The sequence below is a fragment of the Oncorhynchus mykiss genome, chromosome 13, assembly GCF_013265735.2.
Source record: "Oncorhynchus mykiss isolate Arlee chromosome 13, USDA_OmykA_1.1, whole genome shotgun sequence".
In the NCBI taxonomy this organism is placed as follows: Eukaryota; Metazoa; Chordata; class Actinopteri; order Salmoniformes; family Salmonidae; genus Oncorhynchus; species Oncorhynchus mykiss.
This window is the reverse complement of record NC_048577.1, coordinates 69,072,382-69,100,189: the sequence shown is the minus strand read 5'-3', so window position 1 is coordinate 69,100,189 and position 27,808 is coordinate 69,072,382. Positions and strand designations below refer to the sequence as shown.

The 27,808-nt window shown below is 46.1% G+C and overlaps 2 protein-coding genes across 9 annotated transcripts in view; one reads left to right on the top strand and one right to left on the bottom strand.

The window, feature by feature from the left end:
• The first annotated feature begins 1,589 nt into the window (after nt 1–1,589).
• Nucleotides 1,590–8,736, top strand: zgc:103625 (methyltransferase-like 26 B). Its single transcript, XM_036939789.1, has 6 exons — nt 1,590–1,753; nt 7,648–7,810; nt 7,949–8,008; nt 8,094–8,161; nt 8,308–8,386; nt 8,689–8,736. The coding sequence occupies exons 1-6, from the start codon at nt 1,590–1,592 to the stop codon at nt 8,734–8,736; spliced, it is 582 nt and encodes a 193-aa protein (XP_036795684.1).
• A 4,035-nt stretch (nt 8,737–12,771) lies between these two features.
• Nucleotides 12,772–27,808, bottom strand: part of hgs (hepatocyte growth factor-regulated tyrosine kinase substrate) — a 38,113-nt gene continuing 23,076 nt past the window's right edge. For 5 of the 8 annotated variants that reach the window (XM_036941991.1, XM_036941993.1, XM_036941994.1 and 2 more), the window contains exons 16-20: nt 25,560–25,700; nt 22,287–22,455; nt 19,501–19,625; nt 14,036–14,230; nt 12,772–13,541 (exon numbers count right to left, since the gene is read on the bottom strand). In XM_036941991.1, the coding sequence (XP_036797886.1) occupies nt 13,446–13,541; nt 14,036–14,230; nt 19,501–19,625; nt 22,287–22,455; nt 25,560–25,700 (726 nt within the window). In that variant the 3' untranslated portion in view covers nt 12,772–13,445. The remainder of the gene's footprint in view (nt 13,542–14,035; nt 14,231–19,500; nt 19,626–22,286; nt 22,456–25,559; nt 25,701–27,808) is intronic. The other 3 variants (XM_036941992.1, XM_036941998.1, XM_036941999.1) reach the window with 1 other exon arrangement.

Genomic DNA, 27,808 nt, shown 5'->3' with positions numbered 1-27,808 from the left:
GGTTGCAAGTTCAAACCCCCAAGCTGACAAGGTACAAATCTGTCGCTCTGCCCCTGAACAGGCAGTTAACCCACAGTTCCTAGGCCGTCATTTAAAATAAGAATTTGTTCTTAACTGACTTGCCTAGTTAAAATAAAGGTAAAAAAATAAAAATGTTCAGTAGTTCCAAAACATTCAGTGATTTTGCAGAGAGCCACATCAATTTACAGAAATACTCATTATAAATGTTAAGTGTTATACATGGAACTTTAGATACACTTCTCCTTAATGCAACCGCTGTGTCAGATTTCAAAAAAGCTTAACAGAAAAAGCAAACCATGCAATAATCTGAGTACAACGCTCATAGACCCAACAAGCCAAAAATATATCCGCCATATTGTGCAGTCAACAGAAGTCAGAAATAACATTATAAATATTCACTTACCTTTGATGATCTTCATCAGAATGCACTCCCATGAATCCCAGTTCCACAATAAATGTTTGATTTGTTCGATAATGTCCATCATTTATGTCCAAATAGCTACTTTTGTTAGAGCATTTTGTAAACAAATCCAAAGTCACGAAGCGCGTTCACTAGGAGCAGACGAAATGTCAAAAAGTTCCGTTACAGTCCGTAGAAACATGTCAAACGATGTATAGACTCAATCTTTAGGATGTTTTTAACATAAATCTTCAATAATGTTCCAACCGGATAATTCCTTTGTCTGTCGAAAAGCAATGGAGTGCGAGCTACCTCTCATGTGAATGCGCGTGACCAGCTCGTGGCACTCTACCAGACCACTGACTCAAAGAGCCCTTATGAGCCCCTCCTTAACAGTAGAAGCCTCAAACAAGATTCTAAAGACAGCTGACATCTAGTGGAAGCCTTAGGAAATGCAACATGACCAATATCCCACTGTATATTCAATAGGGAATGAGTTGAAAATCAACCAACCTCAGATTTCTCACTTCCTGGTTGGATTTTTTCTCAGGTTTTTGCCTGCCATATGAGTTATGTTATTCTCACAGACATCATTCAAACAGTTTTAGAAACGTATTAGTACCTGGGACTGAGGAGCAGGCAGTTTACTATGGGCACCTTATTCATCCAAGTTACTCAATACTGCCCCCAGCCATAAGAAGTCATAGGCCATAGGTTTTTCTCTCTCTCTCTCTCTCTCCCTCCCTCCCTCCCTCCCTCCCTGAGTGCTCAAAGTTACGTCCTTCTGTCTAGAAATATCTCCCATTTAGGAAGAGGAGTGTTGTTCACTAGTGCTTTAAGAATCCTCTTAACCAGGTAATCACATGACCCATCTGCCCTATAGGCTATTACCCATCATCCACCTCCCAGTCCCAGCCTACACCAATATGTCATGTCCTTAGCCTCTTCAGAGCAGCTCAAGAAAAGGTGAGTGTAAAACAGTACTATTTACACCATAACAATTTTATAATGATGATATACATTAGTCTGTAATTGTTGTAGGTTCTCTTTCCCTTCCTCTCTCGCTCGTGTAGCACATATTGGACTGTGTGGTTGATAGTTTATGTTATAACCTTTCTCTCTCTATCTTCCCCCCTCTATCTGTCTCGCTCTCTCCCCCCTCCAGACCATGCTAATCTCTCCTCTAGCAGACAGGAACCAGAAGGAGTTGTGTTCAGTGTTGTGTGATGTGTTGGAGGAGCAGTCTCACAGGGAACTGTTTGCCTTAGAGCTGGGCTCTGGCATCGGACAGCATGTGGTCAACTTCGCCATGGCAACGCCCTTCATCACCTGGCAACGCCCTTCATCACCAGGCAACTGTCAGACATCAAAGAGGAGTCCCGTGACAGGTGGGCCCTGCATGGATACAGTATATATTACTATATAAATACAGTATATATTACTATATAAATACAGTATATATTACTATATAAATACAGTATATATTACTATATAAATACAGTATGTATTACTATATAAATCCAGTATATATTACTATATAAATACAGTATATATTTGGTTGATGAAAATACAAGTGCTGTAGACAATTTGTCTTACCATGGACTGATGAAGTATGTGAACCCCTAGGCTAATGACTTCTCCAAAAGCTAATTGGAGTCAGGAGTCAGCTAACCTGGAGTCCACTCACACATTTATATAATTTTAATGGTAGGTTTTTTTGAACAGTGAGAGACAGAATAGCAACAAAAAAAATCCAGAGAAACGCATAGAGAAGGCCTATAAATCTGACTCAGTTACACCAGCTCTGTCAGGAGGAATGGGCCAAAATTCACCCAACTTATTGTGGGAAGCTTGTGGAAGGCTACCCAAAACGTTTGTCCCAAGTTAAACAATTTAAAGGCAATGCTACCAAATACTAATTGAGTGTATGTGAACTTCTGACTCGCTGGGAATGTGATGAATGAATCATTCTCTCAACTATTATTCTGACATTTCACATTTTTAAAATAAAGTGGTGATCCTAACTGACCTAAGACAGGGAATTTTTACTAGGATTAAATGTCAGGAATTGTGAAAAACTGAGTTTAAATGTATTTGGCTAAGGTGTATGTAAACTTCAACTGAGTAGAGATACAAGATATAAAGTTAGACACTAGAACCATATAAAGTCTAATATATATATATATATAAATATACCATGATATAGAGGTAGATACTAGAACTATATAAAGTCTAATATATATATATATATATATATATATATATATATACAGTGCCTTGCGAAAGTATTCGGCCCCCTTGAACTTTGCAACCTTTTGCCACATTTCAGGCTTCAAACATAAAGATATAAAACTGTATTTTTTTGTGAAGAATCAACAACAAGTGGGACACAATCATGAAGTGGAACGACATTTATTGGATATTTCAAACTTTTTTAACAAATTCAAAACTGAAAAATTGGGCGTGCAAAATTATTCAGCCCCCTTAAGTTAATACTTTGTAGCGCCACCTTTTGCTGCGATTACAGCTGTAAGTCGCTTGGAGTATGTCTCTATCAGTTTTGCACATCGAGAGACTGAAATGTTTTCCCATTCCTCCTTTTCCCATTCCTCCTGCAAAACAACTCGAGCTCAGTGAGGTTGGATGGAGAGCATTTGTGAACAGCAGTTTTCAGTTCTTTCCACAGATTCTCGATTGGATTCAGGTCTGGACTTTGACTTGGCCATTCTAACACCTGGATATGTTTATTTTTGAACCATTCCATTGTAGATGTTGCTTTATGTTCTGGATCATTGTCTTGTTGGAAGACAAATCTCCGTCCCAGTGTCAGGTCTTTTGCAGACTACATCAGGTTTTCTTCCAGAATGGTCCTGTATTTGGCTCCATTCATCTTCCCATTAATTTTAACCATCTTCCCTGTCCCTGCTGAAGAAAAGCAGGCCCAAACCATGATGCTGCCACCACCATGTTTGACAGTGGGGATGGTGTGTTCAGCTGTGTTGCTTTTACGCCAAACATAACGTTTTGCATTGTTGCCAAAAAGTTCAATTTTGGTTTCATCTGACCAGAGCACCTTCTTCCACATGTTTGGTGTGTCTCCCAGGTGGCTTGTGGCAAACTTTAAACGACACTTTTTATGGATATCTTTAAGAAATGGCTTTCTTCTTGCCACTCTTCCATAAAGGCCAGATTTGTGCAATATACGACTGATTGTTGTCCTATGGACAGAGTCTCCCACCTCAGCTGTAGATCTCTGCAGTTCATCCAGAGTGATCATGGGCCTCTTGGCTGCATCTCTGATCAGTCTTCTCCTTGTATGAGCTGAAAGTTTAGAGGGACGGCCAGGTCTTGGTAGATTTGCAGTGGTCTGATACTCCTTCCATTTCAATATTATCGCTTGCACAGTGCTCCTTGGGATGTTTAAAGATTGGGAAATCTTTTTGTATCCAAATCCGGCTTTAAACTTCTTCACAACAGTATCTCGGACCTGCCTGGTGTGTTCCTTGTTCTTCATGATGCTCTCTGCGCTTTTAACGGACCTCTGAGACTATCACAGTGCAGGTACATTTATACGGAGACTTGATTACACACAGGTGGATTGTATTTATCATCATTAGTCATTTAGGTCAACATTGGATCATTTAGAGATCCTCACTGAACTTCTGGAGAGAGTTTGCTGCACTGAAAGTAAAGGGGCTGAATAATTTTGCAGGCCCAATTTTTCAGTTTTTGATTTGTTAAAAAAGTTTGAAATATCCAATAAATGTCGTTCCACTTCATGATTGTGTCCCACTTGTTGTTGATTCTTCACAAAAAAATACAGTTTTATATCTTTATGTTTGAAGCCTGAAATGTGGCAAAAGGTCGCAAAATTCAAGGGGGCCGAATACTTTCGCAAGGCACTGTATATATATATATGTATATATATATACCATGATATAGAGGTAGATACTACAACAGTCCATTTCTCTGAACCCTCTTGTTATCTGACCTCTCTGATTCTATATGGTCGTTGGTCGTTGGTCGTTGGCAAATGCTTTCTTGTATTTCTCATGTCAATCTTATATCCCGACGCACTAAACAGGCTCACATTGTAATTACATTTTCAATAGGGTAATTACAATGTAATAACAAAGCTATTGTCTGACCACGAGAGTCAAGTCATAAGATGTCATATTTTGCCGGGCTGCACTGGCTCCAACATTTCATACTGTCTATGGAACCTATGGGGTTATGGCTCCTACATTTCATACTGTCTATGGAACCTATGGGGTCATGGCTCCAACATTTCATACTGTCTATGGAACCTATGGGGTTATGGCTCCAACATTTCATACTGTCTATGGAACCTATGGGGTCATGGCTCCAACATTTCATACTGTCTATGGAACCTATTGGGTTATGGCTCCAACATTTCATACTGTCTATGGAACCTATGGGGTCATGGCTCCAACATTTCATACTGTCTATGGAACCTATGGGGTTATGGCTCCAACATTTCATACTGTCTATGGAACCTATTGGGTTATGGCTCCAACATTTCATACTGTCTATGGAACCTATGGGGTCATGGCTCCAACATTTCATACTGTCTATGGAACCTATGGGGTTATGGCTCCAACATTTCATACTGTCTATGGAACCTATTGGGTTATGGCTCCAACATGTCATACTGTCTATGGAACCCATGGGGTTATGGCTCCAACATGTCATACTGTCTATGGAACCTATGGGGTTATGGCTCCAACATTTCATACTGTCTATGGAACCTATTGGGTTATGGCTCCAACATGTCATACTGTCTATGGAACCCATGGGGTTATGGCTCCAACATTTCATACTGTCTATGGAACCTATGGGGTCATGGCTCCAACATTTCATACTGTCTATGGAACCTATGGGGTTATGGCTCCAACATGTCATACTGTCTATGGAACCCATGGGGTTATGGCTCCAACATGTCATACTGTCTATGGAACCCATGGGGTTATGGCTCCAACATTTCATACTGTCTATGGAACCTATGGGGTTACGGCTCCAACATTTCATACTGTCTATGGAACCTATTGGGTTATGGCTCCAACATGTCATACTGTCTATGGAACCCATGGGGTTATGGCTCCAACATGTCATACTGTCTATGGAACCCATGGGGTTATGGCTCCAACATTTCATACTGTCTATGGAACCTATGGGGTTACGGCTCCAACATTTCATACTGTCTATGGAACCTATGGGGTTACGGCTCCAATATTTCATACTGTCTATGGAACCTATGGGGTTATGGCTCCAACATGTCATACTGTCTATGGAACCTATGGGGTTATGGCTCCAACATGTCATACTGTCTATGGAACCTATGGGGTCATGGGCTCCAACATTTCATACTGTCTATGGAACCTATGGGGTCATGGCTACAACATTTCATACTGTCTATGGAACCTATGGGGTCATGGCTCCAACATTTCATACTGTCTATGGAACCTATGGGGTCATGGCTCCAACATTTCATACTGTCTATGGAACCTATGGGGTCATGGCTCCAACATTTCATACTGTCTATGGAACCTATGGGGTTATGGCTCCAACATTTCATACTGTCTATGGAACCTATGGGGTCATGGCTCCAACATTTCATACTGTCTATGGAACCTATGGGGTTATGGCTCCAACATTTCATACTGTCTATGGAACCTATGGGGTCATGGCTCCAACATTTCATACTGTCTATGGAACCTATGGGGTTATGGCTCCAACATTTCATACTGTCTATGGAACCTATGGGGTTATGGCTCCAACATTTCATACTGTCTATGGAACCTATGGGGTCATGGCTCCAACATTTCATACTGTCTATGGAACCTATGGGGTTACGGCTCCAACATTTCATACTGTCTATGGAACCTATGGGGTTACGGCTCCAACATTTCATACTGTCTATGGAACCTATGGGGTTACGGCTCCAACATTTCATACTGTCTATGGAACCTATGGGGTTACGGCTCCAACATTTCATACTGTCTATGGAACCTATGGGGTTACGGCTCCAACATCTCATACTGTCTATGGAACCTATGGGGTCATGGCTCCAACATTTCATACTGTCTATGGAACCTATGGGGTTATGGCTCCAACATTTCATACTGTCTATGGAACCTATGGGGTTATGGCTCCAACATTTCATACTGTCTATGGAACCTATGGGGTTATGGCTCCAACATTTCATACTGTCTATGGAACCTATGGGGTTATGGCTCCAACATTTCATACTGTCTATGGAACCTATGGGGTTACGGCTCCAACATTTCATACTGTCTATGGAACCTATGGGGTTATGGCTCCAACATTTCATACTGTCTATGGAACCTATGGGGTCATGGCTCCAACATTTCATACTGTCTATGGAACCTATGGGGTTATGGCTCCAACATTTCATACTGTCTATGGAACCTATGGGGTTATGGCTCCAACATTTCATACTGTCTATGGAACCTATGGGGTTATGGCTCCAACATTTCATACTGTCTATGGAACCTATGGGGTTACGGCTCCAACATTTCATACTGTCTATGGAACCTATGGGGTTATGGCTCCAACATTTCATACTGTCTATGGAACCTATGGGGTTATGGCTCCAACATTTCATACTGTCTATGGAACCTATGGGGTTATGGCTCCAACATTTCATACTGTCTATGGAACCTATGGGGTCATGGCTCCAACATTTCATACTGTCTATGGAACCTATGGGGTTATGGCTCCAACATTTCATACTGTCTATGAACATTTCATACTGTCTATGGAACCTATGGGGTCATGGCTCCAACATGTCATACTGTCTATGGAACCTATTGGGTTATGGCTCCAACATGTCATACTGTCTATGGAACCTATGGGGTTACGGCTCCAACATTTCATACTGTCTATGGAACCTATGGGGTCATGGCTCCAACATTTCATACTGTCTATGGAACCTATGGGGTCATGGCTCCAACATTTCATACTGTCTATGGAACCTATGGGGTTATGGCTCCAACATTTCATACTGTCTATGAAACCTATGGGGTCATGGCTCCAACATTTCATACTGTCTATGAAACCTATGGGGTTATGGCTCCAACATTTCATACTGTCTGTGGAACCTATGGGGTTATGGCTCCAACATGTCATACTGTCTATGGAACCTATGGGGTCATGGCTCCAGTGGGTGTGGTGTTATTTCGCAGTGTCAGATCCTACATAGCGGTGACCAAAGTGAAGACCGTGCTGCAGCCTGTGCACCTGGACGCCAGCGAACCCTGGGAGAAGTGGGCGGGCCTTCCACGCGGGGCCTGTGATGTCATCGTGGCCATTAACCTGCTTCAGTGCAGCTCTTTCGACACCGTAGAGGTAGGCCTAACACGGCAGGTCAGCATTATACGCATCATAATTTGGCTGTGAAGCTTTATGAATGTATGAGTGAAGATGTGTCAGTCACTTATAGCCCGTGTGAAGCGCCAGAGTCTGGGTCTCTGTCTCTCTCCCCAGGGCGTCGTCAAAGGATCAGGACAGATCCTCAGACAAAATGGTCTCTTGATCACACATGGGGTAGGTATCATGGATGGACAGAAGGGGGGAATGGGGGGGGGGGAAATATATTTTTTTTACAACAGACACCTCTCCCCCTCCCCAGCCCTACGCCATCAACGGCACCATCACCCCCAGCTGTATGGAGGACTTGGACCAGGAACTACGACAGATGTGAGTTATTACATCATAAGAGAGGAGCTGGCCAATGCGGAGCTACTACCATATAGCTTCTTCCCATTAGTTCACTCAGGGTTGAGGGTCAAAGCCATGAATCCCAACCGTCACTCTGTTTTACCATCAATTCTGTTCCCCTACAGGAACCCAGGGTGGGGTCTACCAGACATCGACATTCTGAGACAGCTGGCGTTTGGGAACGGGATGCGCATGGAGAGGATGGTGAGTCTCTTTAACCAGTCTGCTGGTGTGTATGTATAAACTAATGTATCTTTAAGGATGGACTATACTGTACACACAGAACATGTAACATGGGTGTCTGCTGCTAACCCCAGTCCTTCTATAAGGATGTTTAGGACCAAGCCTTCAGAATATGTAACAGAAGGTATATCTGCTACTAGCTCAGTCCTTCTATAAGGATGTTTAGGACCAAGCCTTCAGAATATGTAACAGAAGGTATATCTGCTACCAGCTCAGTCCTTCTATCAGGATGTTTAGGATCAAGTCTTCTTTTGTTTCCCCAGATAGAGAGGGAACAGGATAATAAATACCTGGTCTATCAGGATGTTTAGGACCAAGTCATTTGTTTCCCCAGATAGAGGGAACAGGATAATAAATACCTGGTCTATCAGGATGTTTAGGACCAAGTCATTTGTTTCCCCAGATAGAGGGAACAGGATAATAAATACCTGGTCTATCAGGATGTTTAGGACCAAGTCATTTGTTTCCCCAGATAGAGGGAACAGGATAATAAATACCTGGTCTATCAGGATGTTTAGGACCAAGTCATTTGTTTCCCCAGATAGAGAGGGAACAGGATAATAAATACCTGGTCTATCAGGATGTTTAGGACCAAGTCATTTGTTTCCCCAGATAGAGAGGGAACAGGATAATAAATACCTGGTCTATCAGGATGTTTAGGACCAAGTAATTTGTTTCCCCAGATAGAGAGGGAACAGGATAATAAATACCTGGTCTATCAGGATGTTTAGGACCAAGTCATTTGTTTCCCCAGATAGAGAGGGAACAGGATAATAAATACCTGGTCTATCAGGATGTTTAGGATCAAGTCTTCATTTGTTTCCCCAGATAGAGAGGGAACAGGATAATAAATACCTGGTCTATCAGGATGTTTAGGACCAAGTCATTTGTTTCCCCAGATAGAGAGGGAACAGGATAATAAATACCTGGTCTATCAGGATGTTTAGGACCAAGTCTTCATTTGTTTCCCCAGATAGAGAGGGAACAGGATAATAAATACCTGGTCTATCAGGATGTTTAGGACCAAGTCTTCATTTGTTTCCCCAGATAGAGAGGGAACAGGATAATAAATACCTGGTCTTGAGGAAACGTTGCCATGGAAACAGGGCTTCTTCTGCATCTGAACAGACATCCCAATGACCCGTGTTTTAAACATGTATTTATTATGTAAATAAAGTACGTTAATGCAAAATAAAATGTATGTTGTGCCCTTTCATTTTCTGCTCCTAAATGACAATGCATCTAGCCTGGTCCCAGATCTGTTTGTGCACCTGCCAACTGCGTGGCAATGCATCTGGCCTGGGCTCACATCTGTTTGTTCTATATTGAGTTGGCTCTACAGCCTGGTCCCAGATCTGTTTGTTCTATATTGAGTTGGCTCTACAGCCTGGTCCCACATCTGTTTGTTCTATATTGAGTTGGCTCTACAGCCTGGTCTCACATCTGTTTGTTCTATATTGAGTTGGCTCTACAGCCTGGTCCCAGATCTATTTGTTCTATATTGAGTTGGCTCTACAGCCTGGTCCCAGATCTGTTTGTGCATCTGCCAACTGCATGGCAATGCATCTAGCCTGGTCCCAGATCTGTTTGTGCATCTGCCAACTGCATGGCAATGCATCTAGCCTGGTCCCACATCGGTTTGTCCTATATTAAGTTGGCTCTACAGCCTGGTCCCAGATCTGTTTGTTCTATATTAAGTTGGCTCTACAGCCTGGTCCCAGATCTGTTTGTTCTATATTGAGTTGGCTCTACAGCCTGGTCCCAGATCTGTTTGTGCATCTGCCAACTGCATGGCAATGCATCTAGCCTGGTCCCACATCTGTTTGTCCTATATTGAGTTGGCTCTACAGCCTGGTCCCACATCTGTTTGTTCTATATTGAGTTGGCTCTACAGCCTGGTCTCACATCTGTTTGTTCTATATTGAGTTGGCTCTACAGCCTGGTCCCAGATCTGTTTGTTCTATACTGAGTTGGCTCTACAGCCTGGTCCCAGATCTGTTTGTTCTATACTGAGTTGGCTCTACAGCCTGGTCCCACATCTGTTTGTTCTATAGTGAGTTGGCTCTACAGCCTGGTCCCAGATCTGTTTGTTCTATATTGAGTTGGCTCTACAGCCTGGTCCCAGATCTGTTTGTTCACCTTCCAACTGCATGGCAATGCATCTGGCCTGGGCTCACATCTGTTTGTTCTATATTGAGTTGGCTCTACAGCCTGGTCCCACATCTGTTCTATATTGAGTTGGCTCTACAGCCTGGTCCCAGATCTGTTTGTTCTATATTGAGTTGGCTCTACAGCCTGGTCCCAGATCTGTTTGTGCACCTGCCAACTGCATGGCAATGAGTGACAAGGAGTTGGCATGACAACAGGCTGGCACTCCGCCTACTTCAGATTCCAAAGATAATATGACAGAAAACACACAGAGCAGATGGACAAGAGAAGAACAAGATATTTATTCAATAGAATCTGAAAATGACTTTAAACAAGTCAGACAGAAAGAAGATCATTAATGATGAAGTAAAGAAGTTCAAAGATGGCGTCAAAGGGGGTTACATAGGAAGTCACTGATTGGGTGGATGTTACATCACATGTTACATCACATGTTACATCACATGCACATACCCTGAAGAACTGACTCCCACCACCTCTCCACTCCCGGCCCACAGGGTTCTGAAAGACACTCTGAAAGGGTGGATCTCAACAGGTATTTTCCTGATTCCCTCCCCTACGTCCTCTCTCTCTCTCCTCCTCAAAACATCAGACGGAAGCGAGCAAAGAATTAGAGAAGAACCAAGGAAAGGAAACGAGGGAATTGAGGAAATGGTTTTGTGATTAAACCGAACTTTACTGAAACTAGCACCAGAAACAAAAATGGATGCCCATCTAATGTAGAGTCCCCCTCTACAGATAACTCCACCTCAGCACCCACAGATACACACCTATAGGGCTTTTGTCAAAAGTAGTGCACTATATAGGAAAAAGAGTGCTGTTTAGGACACACCCAGTCAGAGGGTCTCTCTACTCGCTCATAGGCTGTGTTTACACAGGCAGACTCATTCTGGGGGTTTTGACACTAATTGATCTTTTGACCAATCAGGTCAGATCTTTTGCCACTAATTGGTCAAAAGATCAGAATGGGACTGCCTGTGTAAACAGCCATATAGACCCGACTGCAACCCTCTGGATAACTGCTAGTTAATATTTGGCAATGGAACTACATTTGTAATCTTACGTTCCATTCACACTAGTTCCTCCTGGAGTGTGATGCAAGGCATTGTGGTTAATTAATGGAGTTGTTGGGAGAGACCCATTATGTCAACAGTTGTGACATGGGACACCTTGAGAGAGTGATGGTGGTAATCGGTCTCTGGAGCTGTGAATATTGGGAATTGTAGTTCCACGCTGGATGTAAGTGTTCTATTGTAGTCCCATACGGCTTCCCCTCAGCCAGTCTGATTGGTGAGACGATATAGGAAGTGTAAAACCTAATAAAAAAAGGTACTTCCTTTCTCCCATGTTCTCAATCATAAACTCAAAAAGCTTTAGTGAAAAACACTACCAAGCCGTAGCAACACAAGACGGCTCATCTATACTTTAAAATGAGCTCTGTGTGTCTCTGACACTCTCACTAGAACCCTGGGACCTGCTAGAGGTGCTTTTCTGTGCTCCGTCCAACATCTTCCTTCACTCACCTCTCCATTAACTCTCCCAGCCCCTGTCAACCAAGCAGGCAGTATGAACCAATGTCCAATCACCACAATATGACCCCAGAACAGTTACTGCTGTAACACCTGACATGTCCATGGAAATAACGACTTTAACATGCAAACTAGCTTATTCAAATATGAGAAAGGATGGTCATGGTCTTGTCTTAGATTCCATTGATTCCTGTCATATTTGATTTGTTCCTTTATTATACCACTGACTAGATGAGCTTCAGATATTAGTTTCAGAAGAGAAAGACTACATACAGTATCAGAGAGAGAGAGAGAGAGATACAGAGAGAGAGAGATACAGAGAGAGATACAGAAAGAGAGAGAGAGATACAGAGAGAGAGAGAGAGAGAGAGATACAGAGAGAGAGAGATACAGAGAGAGATACAGAAAGAGAGAGAGAGATACAGAGAGAGAGAGATACAGAGAGAGAGAGAGAGAGATACAGAGAGAGAGAGAGATGCAGAGAGAGAGAGAGAGACAGAGAGAGTTGAGGTGAGGACAGAGAGAGGTGAGGACAGAGAGAGGTGAGGACAGAGAGAGGTGAGGACAGAGAGAGGTGAGGACAGAGAGAGGTGAGGACAGAGAAAGGTGAGGACAGAGAAAGGTGAGGACAGAGAAAGGTGAGGACAGAGACAGAGAGAGGTGAGGACAGAGAGAGGTGAGGACAGAGAGAGGTGAGGACAGAGAGAGGTGAGGACAGAGAGAGGTGAGGACAGAGAAAGGTGAGGACAGAGACAGAGAGACAGAGAGAGGTGAGGACAGAACACTGTAGCAAAATGCATTAAAAGGGGAAGTGTTTCTTATAAGCTCAGGTAGTCCCTCCCCGTCTAGGTTCCTAGTGAATACAACCCTGGGGTAGGCATGGTGCATAGTAACACTACCTAACCCCCTCCTCACTCCTCTCATCCTCTATGTCAGCTGGGGGAGAGAGGATGGCTAGGAGGAGAGGTAACATGTCTGTTACACAACTATAATATTTCACAACATTGCCGTAACGAAACAGAAACATTGTGAGAAACGTGTGTTTGTTGGGGAATCCAGGCCACGAGCCCAGCAGAGAGAGAGAGGAGAACACAGAGGAGAAGAGAGGTGAGGACAGAAGAGGAGGAGAGAGGTGAGGACAGAAGAGAGGTGAGGACAGAAGAGAGGTGAGGACAGAAGAGAGGTGAGGACAGAAGAGAGGTGAGGACAGAAGAGAGGTGAGGACAGAAGAGAGGTGAGGACAGAAGAGGAGAGAGAGGGTGTAGTGTGTTGAACCCTGCCAGCAGCAGGTGGTAATGTTAAGCTGAGCTAGCCAGGTGGATGGATCAGTCGAAGGAGATGAGCTGTGCCTCGCTGCCTGGATGGACCTGCGGAGGCTGCTGCTGCTGAACCTGCTGCTGCGGGCCACCAGGGGGAGCCATCTACACAGAGAGAGACAGAAGTAGCGTGAGAGAGATGAGATTACCATCAATCCCTCACTGCAACTCCCACTACATAGAACAAACAAGCCTCTGACATACAGAATCAGAAGTCCCCCTATAGACAGGCAACACTATGCTGAGAGAGAGAGCGAGAGGGGGAGAGAGAGAGAGAGGAAGGGAAGAGGGCGAGAGAGAGAGAGAGGAAGAGAGAGGGGAAGAGAGGAGAGAGAGGAAGAGAGGAAGAGAGGAGAGAGAGAGGAAGAGAGGAGGGAGAGAGGAAGAGAGGAGGGAGAGCGAGGAAGAGAGGAGGGAGAGTGAGGAAGAGAGGAGGGAGAGAGGAAGAGAGGAAGAGAGGAGGGAGAGAGGAAGAGAGGAAGAGAGGAGGGAGAGAGAGGAAGAGAGGAGAGAGAGAGGAAGAGAGGAGAGAGAGAGAGGAAGATAGGAGGGAGAGAGAGGAAGATAGGAGGGGGAAGAGAGAAACCAAGAACTCCTACCTGTTGGTACATGGGCTGTTGTCCTGGGCCCTGCATGTAGGGTTGTTGTGGGGGCATGTTGGGGTCCTGCCCAGGTAGGGCTGCCATCATACTCTGCATGGCGTAGGGTGGAGGGTAGGCCACGTAGGACATACCGTTAGTGGGAGGAGGCTGGGACATGGGGGGCAGAGACTGGGCCTGGGACACCACGTTCTGCTGAGACCGATGACAAGAAAACATTAACATTACAGACGTCGCTAACAGATGATTTAAAGCCTACATGTAGAATGTATTATGATGTGGTTATAATCTATTATAACACTAGTCATGAGCCGTTTGACTCCCTTTATAAACATCATCACATCATGATGCTAAATGAGGAGGAGGAGGAAGAGGAGGAGGAGCCACGTTGAGCTTTGACTCCCTTTATAAACATCACATTATGATGCTAAATGAGGAGGAGGAGGAGGAGGAGGAGGAAGAGGAAGAGGAAGAGGAGGAAGAGGAGGAGCTTTGGAAAGTCAGTGAGGACCAGGGACACAAAATGAAAGAGGGACATGAAACCTGAAGCCCATTTTAAAAGGAGTCCAGGTCAGTGGTACCGGAGCACCAGGTCCCAATGGAGAGTGCCAACGGTCATGAAGCAGGAAGTTTAGTGAAGGAGGAATAATGGTGGCAACAGTTTGAGGAAGGCCCTTTCCTGTTTCAGCATGACAACGCCCCCGAGCACAAAGCCAGGTCCATACAGAAATGGTTTGTCGATGTCGGTGTACCAAGAGGCTTCTTAACAGCTTCTACCCCCAAGACATAAGACTCCTGACCAGCTAATCAAATGGCTACCCAGACTCCTCTTTAACACTGCTGCTACTCTCTGTTTATTATCTATGTATAGTCACTTTAACTCTACCTACATGTACATATTACCTCAATTACCTCAACTAACGGGTGCCCCTGCACATTGACTCTGTACCGTAACACCCTGTATATAGCCTCCACATTGACTCTGTACCAGTACACCCTGTATATAGCCTCCACATTGACTCTGTACCGTAACACCCTGTATATAGCCTCCACATTGACTCTGTACCGTAACACCCTGTATATAGCCTCCACATTGACTCTGTACCGTAACACCCTGTATATAGCCTCCACATTGACGCTGTACCGTAACACCCTGTATATAGCCTCCACATTGACTCTGTACCGTAACACCCTGTATATAGCCTCCACATTGACTCTGAACCAGTACCCCTTGTATAAAGCCTCCACATTGACTATGTACCGGTACCCCCTGTATATATCCTCCACATTGACTCTGAACCAGTACCCCCTGTATATAGCCTCCACATTGACTCTGTACCAGAACCCCCTGTATATAGCCTCCACAATGACTCTGTACCAGTACCCCCTGTATATAGCCTCCACATTGACTCTGTACCGTAACACCCTGTATATAGCCTCCACATTGACTCTGTACCAGTACCCCCTGTATATAGCCTCCACATTGACTCTGTACCAGTATCCCCTGTATATAGTCTCCACATTGACTCTGTACCAGTACCCCCTGTATATAGCCTCCACATTGACTCTGTACCAGTACCCCCTGTATATAGCCTCCACATTGACTCTGTACCAGTACCCCCTGTATATAGCCTCCACATTGACTCTGTACCAGTACCTCCTGTATATAGCCTCCACATTGACTCTGTACCAGTACCTCCTGTATATAGCCTCCACATTGACTCTGTACCAGTACCCCCTGTATATAGCCTCCACATTGACTCTGTACCAGTACCCCCTGTATATAGCCTCCACATTGACTCTGTACCGGTACCACCTGTATATAGCCTCCACATTGACTCTGTACCAGTACCCCCTGTATATAGCCTCCACATTGACTCTGTACCAGTACCCCCTGTATATAGCCTCCACATTGACTCTGTACCAGTACCCCCTGTATATAGCCTCCACATTGACTCTGTACCAGTACCCCCTGTATATAGCCTCCACATTGACTCTGTACCAGTACCCCCTGTATATAGCCTCCACATTGACTCTGTACCAGTACCCCCTGTATATAGCCTCCACATTGACTCTGTACCAGTACCCCCTGTATATAGCCTCCACATTGACTCTGTACCAGTACCCCCTGTATATAACCTCCACATTGACTCTGTACCAGTACCCCCTGTATATAAGCCTCCACATTGACTCTGTACTGGTACCCCCTGTATATAACCTCCACATTGACTCTGTACCAGTACCCCCTGTATATAGCCTCCACATTGACTCTGTACCAGTACCCCCTGTATATAGCCTCCACATTGACTCTGTACCAGTACCCCCTGTATATAAGCCTCCACATTGACTCTGTACTGGTACCCCCTGTATATAACCTCCACATTGACTCTGTACCAGTACCCCCTGTATATAGCCTCCACATTGACTCTGTACCAGTACCCCCTGTATATAGCCTCCACATTGACTCTGTACCAGTACCCCCTGTATATAGCCTCCACATTGACTCTGTACCAGTACCCCCTGTATATAGCCTCCACATTGACTCTGTACCAGTACCCCCTGTATATAAGCCTCCACATTGACTCTGTACTGGTACCCCCTGTATATAACCTCCACATTGACTCTGTACCAGTACCCCCTGTATATAGCCTCCACATTGACTCTGTACCAGTACCCCCTGTATATAGCCTCCACATTGACTCTGTACCGGTACCTCCCTGTATATAGCCTCCACATTGACTCTGTACCAGTACCCCCTGTATATAGCCTCCACATTGACTCTGTACCAGTACCCCCTGTATATAAGCCTCCACATTGACTCTGTACCGGTACCTCCCTGTATATAGCCTCCACATTGACTCTGTACCAGTACCCCCTGTATATAGCCTCCACATTGACTCTGTACCAGTACCCCCTGTATATAGCCTCCACATTGACTCTGTACCAGTACCCCCTGTATATAGCCTCCACATTGACTCTGTACCAGTACCCCCTGTATATAGCCTCCACATTGACTCTGTACCAGTACCCCCTGTATATAGCCTCCACATTGACTCTGTACCGGTACCTCCCTGTATATAGCCTCCACATTGACTCTGTACCAGTACCCCCTGTATATAGCCTCCACATTGACTCTGTACCAGTACCCCCTGTATATAGCCTCCACATTGACTCGGTACCGGTACCCCCTGTATATAGCCTCCACATTGACTCTGTACCGTAACCCCCTGTATATAGCCTCCACATTGACTCTGTACCAGTACCCCCTGTATATAACCTCCACATTGACTCTGTACCGGTACCCCCTGTATATAACCTCCACATTGACTCTGTACCAGTACCCCCTGTATATAGCCTCCACACTGACTCAGTACCGGTACCCCCTGTATATAGCCTCCACACTGACTCTGTACCAGTACCCCCTGTATATAGCCTCCACATTGACTCTGAACCGGTACCCCCTGTATATAGCCTCCACATTGACTCTGTACCGGTACCCCCTGTATATAGCCTCCACATTGACTCTGTACCGGAACCCCCTGTATATAGCCTCCACATTGACTCTGTACCGGTACCCCCTGTATATAGCCTCCACATTGACTCTGTACCTGTACCCCCTGTATATAGCCTCCACATTGACTCTGTACCAGTACCCCCTGTATATAGCCTCCACATTGACTCTGTACCAGTACCCCCTGTATATAGCCTCCACATTGACTCTGTACCAGTACCCCCTGTATATAGCCTCCACATTGACTCTGTACCGGTACCCCCTGTATATAGCCTCCACATTGACTCTGTACCAGTACCCCCTGTATATAGCCTCCACATTGACTCTGTACCGGTACCCCCTGTATATAGCCTCCACATTGACTCTGTACCGGTACCTCCCTGTATATAGCCTCCACATTGACTCTGTACCAGTACCCCCTGTATATAGCCTCCACATTGACTCTGTACCAGTACCCCCTGTATATAGCCTCCACATTGACTCGGTACCGGTACCCCCTGTATATAGCCTCCACATTGACTCTGTACCGTAACCCCCTGTATATAGCCTCCACATTGACTCTGTACCAGTACCCCCTGTATATAACCTCCACATTGACTCTGTACCGGTACCCCCTGTATATAACCTCCACATTGACTCTGTACCAGTACCCCCTGTATATAGCCTCCACACTGACTCAGTACCGGTACCCCCTGTATATAGCCTCCACACTGACTCTGTACCAGTACCCCCTGTATATGGCCTCCACATTGACTCTGAACCGGTACCCCCTGTATATAGCCTCCACATTGACTCTGTACCGGTACCCCCTGTATATAGCCTCCACATTGACTCTGTACCGGAACCCCCTGTATATAGCCTCCACATTGACTCTGTACCGGTACCCCCTGTATATAGCCTCCACATTGACTCTGTACCTGTACCCCCTGTATATAGCCTCCACATTGACTCTGTACCAGTACCCCCTGTATATAGCCTCCACATTGACTCTGTACCAGTACCCCCTGTATATAGCCTCCACATTGACTCTGTACCGGTACCCCCTGTATATAGCCTCCACATTGACTCTGTACCTGTACCCCCTGTATATAGCCTCCACATTGACTCTGTACCAGTACCCCCTGTATATAGCCTCCACATTGACTCTGTACCGGTACCCCCTGTATATAGCCTCCACATTGACTCTGTACCAGTACCCCCTGTATATAGCCTCCACATTGACTCTGTACCGGTACCCCCTGTATATAGCCTCCACATTGACTCTGTACCGGTACCCCCTGTATATAGCCTCCACATTGACTCTGTACCAGTACCCCCTGTATATAACCTCCACATTGACTCTGTACCAGTACCTCCTGTATATAACCTCCACATTGACTCTGTACCAGTACCTCCTGTATATAGCCTCCACATTGACTCTGTACCAGTACCCCCTGTATATAGTCTACTATTATTTTACTGCTGCTCTTTAATTATTTGTTACTTCTATTTTCTATTGTTTTACTTAACATTTAATTATTTTCTTAAAACTGCATTGTTGGCTTGTCAGTAAGCATTTCACTGTAAGGTCTCTACACCTGTTGGTTAAGGGCTTGTCAGTAAGCATTTCACTGTAAGGTCTCTACACCTGTTGGTTAAGGGCTTGTCAGTAAGCATTTCACGGTAAGGTCTCTACACCTGTTGGTTAAGGGCTTGTCAGTAAGCATTTCACTGTAAGGTCTCTACACCTGTTGGCTTCGGGCTCATGTGACAAACAGCATTTGATTTGATCTGACGGTGTATTGCTGAGCCTCTCATTGTGACTTGACATCAGGCATTACATCATGTGGTTCACATTAAGGAGGAAACCTAGTTACCTAGACGACAAACTCAGCATGAGGAAGTCCACGAGCACGTTTTCATTTCAACACCAATAGTTTTGTAACAGGCATGACCTTCCCCCCTCTGTTCTCACCTGGTATCCCTGTGTGGGTGTGGGCTGGTAGTTAGAGTAGGCGGGGCTAGTAGTGGGCGGGGCCTGGCCAGGGGGTGCAGGCTGTCCATTGGTTCCTGCAGGCTGGTACATGTACATGTTGGGGTCTGGAGCAGGGAGGCAAACACAGGAGCGTCACGTTACAGAAAGTTAATGTACACAATATATACAGAAGTATGTGGACACCCCTTCAAATTAGTGGATTCAGCTATTTCAGCCACACCTGCTGCTGGCAGGTGTATAAAATCAAGCACACAGCCATGTAATCTCCATAGACAAACATTGGCAGTAGAATGGCCTTACTGAAGAGCTCAGTGACTTTCAACGTGGCACCGTCATAGGATGCCACCTTTCCAACAAGCCAGTTTGTCACATTTCTGCCCTTCTAGAGTTCCCCCAGTCAACTGTAAGTGCTGCTATTGTGAAGTGGAAACGTCTAGGAGCTCAAGCTCACAGAACGGGAAATCTGAGTGCTGAAGCACGTAAAAATCATCTAATCCTCGATGGCAAGACTCACTACCGAGTTCCAAACTGCCTCTGGAAGCAACGTCAGCACAAGAACTTGAAATGGGTTTCCATGGCCGAGCAGCCGCACACAAGACTAAGATCACCACGCTCAATGGGTTTCCATGGCCGAGCAGCTGCACACAAGACTAAGATCACCACGCTCAATGGGTTTCCATGGCCGAGCAGCCGCACACAAGACTAAGATCACCACGCTCAATGGGTTTCCATGGCCGAGCAGCCGCACACAAGACTAAGATCACCACGCTCAATGGGTTTCCATGGCCGAGCAGCCGCACACAAGACTAAGATCACCACACTCAATGGGTTTCCATGGCCGAGCAGCTGCACACAAGACTAAGATCACCACGCTCAATGGGTTTCCATGGCCGAGCAGCCGCACACAAGACTAAGATCACCACGCTCAATGGGTTTCCATGGCCGAGCAGCCGCACACAAGACTAAGATCACCACGCTCAATGGGTTTCCATGGCCGAGCAGCCGCACACAAGACTAAGATCACCACGCTCAATGGGTTTCCATGGCCGAGCAGCCGCACACAAGACTAAGATCACCATGCTCAATGGGTTTGGAGGATGCCAGGAGAATGATAACCGGTCCAATGGATAGTGCCAACTGTCATGAAGGAGGAAGTTTAGTGAAGGAGGAATAATGGTGGCAACAGTTTGAGGAAGGCCCTTTCCTGTTTCAGCATGACAAGAGCACAAAGCCAGGTCCATACAGAAACTACCATGCTGGCCCCTAGACTAACTACCATGCTGGCCCCTAGACTAACTACCATGCTATTCAACTAGACATGCTGGCCCCTAGACTAACTACCATGCTATTCAACTAGACATGCTGGCCCCTAGACTAACTACCATGCTATTCAACTAGACATGCTGGCCCCTAGACTAACTACCATGCTGGCCCCTAGACTAACTACCATGCTATTCAACTAGACATGCTGGCCCCTAGACTAACTACCATGCTGGCCCCTAGACTAACTACCATGCTGGCCCCTAGACTAACTACCATGCTGGCCCCTAGACTAACTACCATGCTGGCCCCTAGACTAACTACCATGCTGGTCCCTAGACTAACTACCATGCTATTCAACTAGACATGCTGGCCCCCAGACTAACTACCATGCTGGCCCCTAGACTAACTACTATGCTATTCAACTAGACATGCTGGCCCCTAGACTAACTACCATGCTATTCAACTAGACATGCTGGCCCCTAGACTAACTACCATGCTATTCAACTAGACATGCTGGCCCCTAGACTAACTACCATGCTGGCCCCTAGACTAACTACCATGCTATTCAACTAGACATGCTGGCCCCTAGACTAACTACCATGCTATTCAACTAGACATTCTGGCCCCTAGACTAACTACCATGCTGGTCCCTAGACTAACTACCATGCTGGTCCCTAGACTAACTACCATGGTGGTCCCTAGACTAACTACCATGCTGGTCCCTAGACTAACTACCATGCTGGCCCCTAGACTAACTACCATGCTATTCAACTAGACATGCTGGCCCCTAGACTAACTACCATGCTATTCAACTAGACATGCTGGCCCCTAGACTAACTACCATGCTGGTCCCTAGACTAACTACCATGCTGGTCCCTAGACTAACTACCATGCTGGTCCCTAGACTAACTACCATGCTGGCCCCCAGACTAACTACCATGCTGGCCCCTAGACTAACTACAATGCTATTCAACTAGACATGCTGGCCCCTAGACTAACTACCATGCTATTCAACTAGACATGCTGGCCCCTAGACTAACTACCATGCTATTCAACTAGACATGCTGGCCCCTAGACTAACTACCATGCTGGTCCCTAGACTAACTACCATGCTGGTCCCTAGACTAACTACCATGCTGGTCCCTAGACTAACTACCATGCTGGCCCCCAGACTAACTACCATGCTGGCCCCTAGACTAACTACAATGCTATTCAACTAGACATGCTGGCCCCTAGACTAACTACCATGCTATTCAACTAGACATGCTGGCCCCTAGACTAACTACCATGCTATTCAACTAGACATGCTGGCCCCTAGACTAACTACCATGCTGGCCCCTAGACTAACTACCATGCTGGCCCCTAGACTAACTACTATGCTATTCAACTAGACATGCTGGCCCCTAGACTAACTACCATGCTATTCAACTAGACATCCCCAGACTAACTACCATGCTATTCAACTAGACACAAACATTTGACTCATTGGGGTCTGTACTAACCTGGAGGCATGGCCTGGTACTGTCCTGGTCCAGGCTGGTTCATGTAGACGTTGTGCATGGGCGACCCCTCCACTGACCCTGAGGGGCTAAAGGTGCCTGGGTAACTGGGGGGTCCCCCCGGCTGCCCGTACACCACCCCTCCTGCCACGTTGGGGGGTAAAGACTGCATCTAGGGTGAAAAGGAGAGGAATTTACACAAGAGCTGGACAACAAGAACAGCCACTAAGGTAAACGCCAGGCGAAACTCCTCTGCAGCAATCATTTACACAGAACCTCTGTAGACTAACAGTGTCGTGACACGCCTTCCCCAAGGATCTGCTTGAAGACTAACTCCCCCGTGTGCCGGCCAGAGAGAGGGCCTCCCCCGTGTGCCAGCCAGAGAGAGGGCCTCCCCCGTGTGCCGGCCAGAGAGAGGGCCTCCCCCGTGTGCCGGCCAGAGAGAGGGCCTCCCCCGTGTGCCGGCCAGAGAGAAGGCCTCCCCCGGGTGCCGGCCTGAGAGAAGGCCTCCCCCGTGTGCCGGCCAGAGAGAAGGCCTCCCCCGTGTGCCGGCCAGAGAGAAGGCCTGTCTACCTGTGGGTAGGGTATAGTATAGTGTATCTGTGGGTAGGGTATAGTGTCTACCTGTGGGTAGGGCTTGGTATAGTGTCTACCTGTGGGCATGGTATAGTGTAGTGTCTACCTGTGGGCATGGTATAGTATAGTGTCTACCTGTGGGCATGGTACAGTATAGTGTCTACCTGTGGGCATGGTATAGTATAGTGTCTACCTGTGGGCATGGTATAGTGTAGTGTCTACCTGTGGGTACAGTATAGTGTCTACCTGTGGGCATGGTATAGTATAGTGTCTACCTGTGGGCATGGTATAGTGTAGTGTCTACCTGTGGGTACAGTATAGTGTCTACCTGTGGGCATGGTATAGTATAGTGTCTACCTGTGGGTAGGGTATAGTGTAGTGTCTACCTGTGGGCATGGTATAGTATAGTGTCTACCTGTGGGCATGGTACAGTATAGTGTCTACCTGTGGGTACAGTATAGTGTCTACCTGTGGGCATGGTATAGTGTAGTGTCTACCTGTGGGTACAGTATAGTGTCTACCTGTGGGCATGGTATAGTATAGTGTCTACCTGTGGGTACAGTATAGTGTCTACCTGTGGGCATGGTATAGTATAGTGTCTACCTGTGGGTAGGGTATAGTGTAGTGTCTACCTGTGGGCATGGTACAGTATAGTGTCTACCTGTGGGCATGGTATAGTATAGTGTCTACCTGTGGGCATGGTATAGTGTAGTGTCTACCTGTGGGTACAGTATAGTGTCTACCTGTGGGCATGGTACAGTATAGTGTCTACCTGTGGGCATGGTATAGTATAGTGTCTACCTGTGGGCATGGTATAGTATAGTGTCTACCTGTGGGCATGGTATAGTGTAGTGTCTACCTGTGGGTACAGTATAGTGTCTACCTGTGGGCATGGTATAGTATAGTGTCTACCTGTGGGCATGGTATAGTGTAGTGTCTACCTGTGGGTAGGGTACAGTATAGTGTCTACCTGTGGGCATGGTATAGTATAGTGTCTACCTGTGGGTAGGGTATAGTGTAGTGTCTACCTGTGGGCATGGTATAGTGTAGTGTCTACCTGTGGGTAGGGTATAGTATAGTGTCTACCTGTGGGTAGGGTATAGTATAGTGTCTACCTGTGGGCATGGTATAGTGTCTACCTGTGGGCATGGTATAGTGTAGTGTCTACCTGTGGGCATGGTATAGTATAGTGTCTACCTGTGGGTAGGGTATAGTATAGTGTCTACCTGTGGGCATGGTATAGTATAGTGTCTACCTGTGGGTAGGGTATAGTATAGTGTCTACCTGTGGGTAGGGTATAGTGTCTACCTGTGGGTAGGGTATAGTATAGTGTCTACCTGTGGGCATGGTATAGTATAGTGTCTACCTGTGGGTAGGGTATAGTGTCTACCTGTGGGTAGGGTATAGTGTAGTGTCTACCTGTGGGCATGGTATAGTATAGTGTCTACCTGTGGGTAGGGTATAGTATAGTGTCTACCTGTGGGTAAGGGTATAGTATAGTGTCTACCTGTGGGTAGGGTATAGTATAGTGTCTACCTGTGGGTAGGGTATAGTGTAGTGTCTACCTGTGGGTAGGTTATAGTGTAGTGTCTACCTGTGGGTAGGTTATAGTGTAGTGTCTACCTGTGGGTAGGGTATAGTGTAGTGTCTACCTGTGGGTAGGTTATAGTGTAGTGTCTACCTGTGGGTATAGTATAGTGTCTACCTGTGGGCATGGTACAGTATAGTGTCTACCTGTGGGCATGGTACAGTATAGTGTCTACCTGTGGGTAGGGTATAGTGTAGTGTCTACCTGTGGGTATAGTATAGTGTCTACCTGTGGGCATGGTATAGTGTAGTGTCTACCTGTGGGCATGGTATAGTATAGTGTCTACCTGTGGGCATGGTATAGTATAGTGTCTACCTGTGGGTAGGGTATAGTGTAGTGTCTACCTGTGGGCATGGTATAGTGTCTACCTGTGGGCATGGTATAGTGTAGTGTCTACCTGTGGGTAGGGTATAGTATAGTGTCTACCTGTGGGTAGGGTATAGTGTAGTGTCTACCTGTGGGTAGGGTATAGTGTAGTGTCTACCTGTGGGTAGGGTATAGTGTAGTGTCTACCTGTGGGTATAGTATAGTGTCTACCTGTGGGCATGGTATAGTGTAGTGTCTACCTGTGGGCATGGTATAGTATAGTGTCTACCTGTGGGCATGGTACAGTATAGTGTCTACCTGTGGGCATGGTACAGTATAGTGTCTACCTGTGGGCATGGTACAGTATAGTGTCTACCTGTGGGCATGGTACAGTATAGTGTCTACCTGTGGGCATGGTATAGTGTAGTGTCTACCTGTGGGCATGGTACAGTATAGTGTCTACCTGTGGGCATGGTATAGTGTAGTGTCTACCTGTGGGCATGGTATAGTGTAGTGTAGTGTCTACCTGTGGGTATAGTATAGTGTCTACCTGTGGGCATGGTATAGTATAGTGTCTACCTGTGGGCATGGTATAGTATAGTGTCTACCTGTGGGCATGGTACAGTATAGTGTCTACCTGTGGGCATGGTGTAGTGTCTACCTGTGGGCATGGTATAGTATAGTGTCTACCTGTGGGTAGGTTATAGTGTAGTGTCTACCTGTGGGTAGGGTATAGTGTAGTGTCTACCTGTGGGTAGGGTATAGTGTAGTGTCTACCTGTGGGTAGGTTATAGTGTAGTGTCTACCTGTGGGTAGGGCATGGGGAAGGCAGGCATCTGGGCTCTCATCTGGATGGTGTGTTTCTGTTGCTCCAGCCTCATCTGTCTCTCCTTCTCCTGCTCCTGGAGCCGCTGGATGGCCAGCTGACGCTGCATCTCTAGGTACTCCTGAAACACAGTCACCACATCAGACATCACATCAGACACCACATCAGACACCACATCAGACACCATATACCACCTAACAGGCTGACGCTGCATCTCTAGGTACTCCTGAAACACAGTCACCACATCAGACATCACATCAGACACCACATCAGAGACACCATCATCAGACACCATATACCACCTAACAGGCTGACGCTGCATCTCTAGGTACTCCTGAAACACAGTCACCACATCAGACATCACATCAGACACCACATCAGACACCACATCAGACACCATATACCACCTAACAGGCTGACGCTGCATCTCTAGGTACTCCTGAAACACAGTCACCACATCAGACATCACATCAGACACCACATCAGACACCACATCAGACACCATATACCACCTAACAGGCTGACGCTGCATCTCTAGGTACTCCTGAAACACAGTCACCACATCAGACATCACATCAGACACCACATCAGAGACACCATCATCAGACACCATATACCACCTAACAGGCTGACGCTGCATCTCTAGGTACTCCTGAAACACAGTCACCACATCAGACACCACATCAGTCACCACATCAGACACCATATACCACCTAACAGGCTAACGCTGCATCTCTAGGTACTCCTGAAACAGTCACCACATCAGACACCATATACCTCATCATGTGACTAACCCCTACCGCAGAACAACCCATACCTCATCATGTGACTAACCCCCTACCGCAGAACAACCCATACCTCATCATGTGACTAACCCCCTACCGCAGAACAACCCATACCTCATCATGTGACTAACCCCCTACCGCAGAACAACCCATACCTCATCATGTGACTAAACCCTACCGCATAACAACCCATACCTCATCATGTGACTAACCCCCTACCGCAGAACAACCCATACCTCATCATGTGACTAACCCCTACTGGATAACAACCCATACCTCATCATGTGACTAACCCCTACTGCATAACAACCCATACCTCATCATGTGACTAACCCCCTACCGCAGAACAACCCATACCTCATCATGTGACTAACCCCCTACTGGATAACAACCCATACCTCATCACGTGACTAACCCCTACTGCATAACAACCCATACCTCATCATGTGACTAACCCCTACTGGATAACAACCCATACCTCATCATGTGACTAACCCCTACTGCATAACAACCCATACCTCATCATGTGACTAACCCCTACTGCAGAACAACCCATACCTCATGTGACTAACCCCCTACTGCAGAACAACCCATACCTCATCATGTGACTAACCCCCTACTGGATAACAACCCATACCTCATCACGTGACTAACCCCTACTGCATCATGTGACTAACCCCTACTGGATAACAACCCATACCTCATCATGTGACTAACCCCTACTGGATAACAACCCATACCTCATCATGTGACTAACCCCTACTGGATAACAACCCATACCTCATGTGACTAACCCCCTACCGCAGAACCAGCCATACCTCATCATGTGACTAACCCCTACTGGATAACAACCCATACCTCATCATGTGACTAACCCCCTACTGGATAACAACCCATACCTCATCACGTGACTAACCCCTACTGCATAACAACCCATACCTCATCATGTGACTAACCCCTACTGCATAACAACCCATACCTCATGTGACTAACCCCCTACTGGATAACAACCCATACCTCATCATGTGACTAACCCCTACTGGATAACAACCCATACCTCATCACGTGACTAACCCCCTACTGGATAACAACCCATACCTCATCATGTGACTAACCCCTACTGGATAACAACCCATACCTCATCATGTGACTAACCCCCTACTGGATAACAACCCATACCTCATCATGTGAATAACAGGAAAATCACGTTTTTCACTGCACTGGGCCTTTAAACACTACAGCTGATCTGTTCTACACAATATATCTAAACTCCCAGTCCCGTTGTTCCCCAGTCTGTCACCTGTTATTATCTATAACATAGCACCCCTCCTAAACAGACTCCCAGCCCTGTTATTATCTATAACATAGCACCCCTCCTAAACAGACTCCCAGCCCTGTTATTATCTATAACATAGCACCCCTCCTAAACAGACTCCCAGCCCTG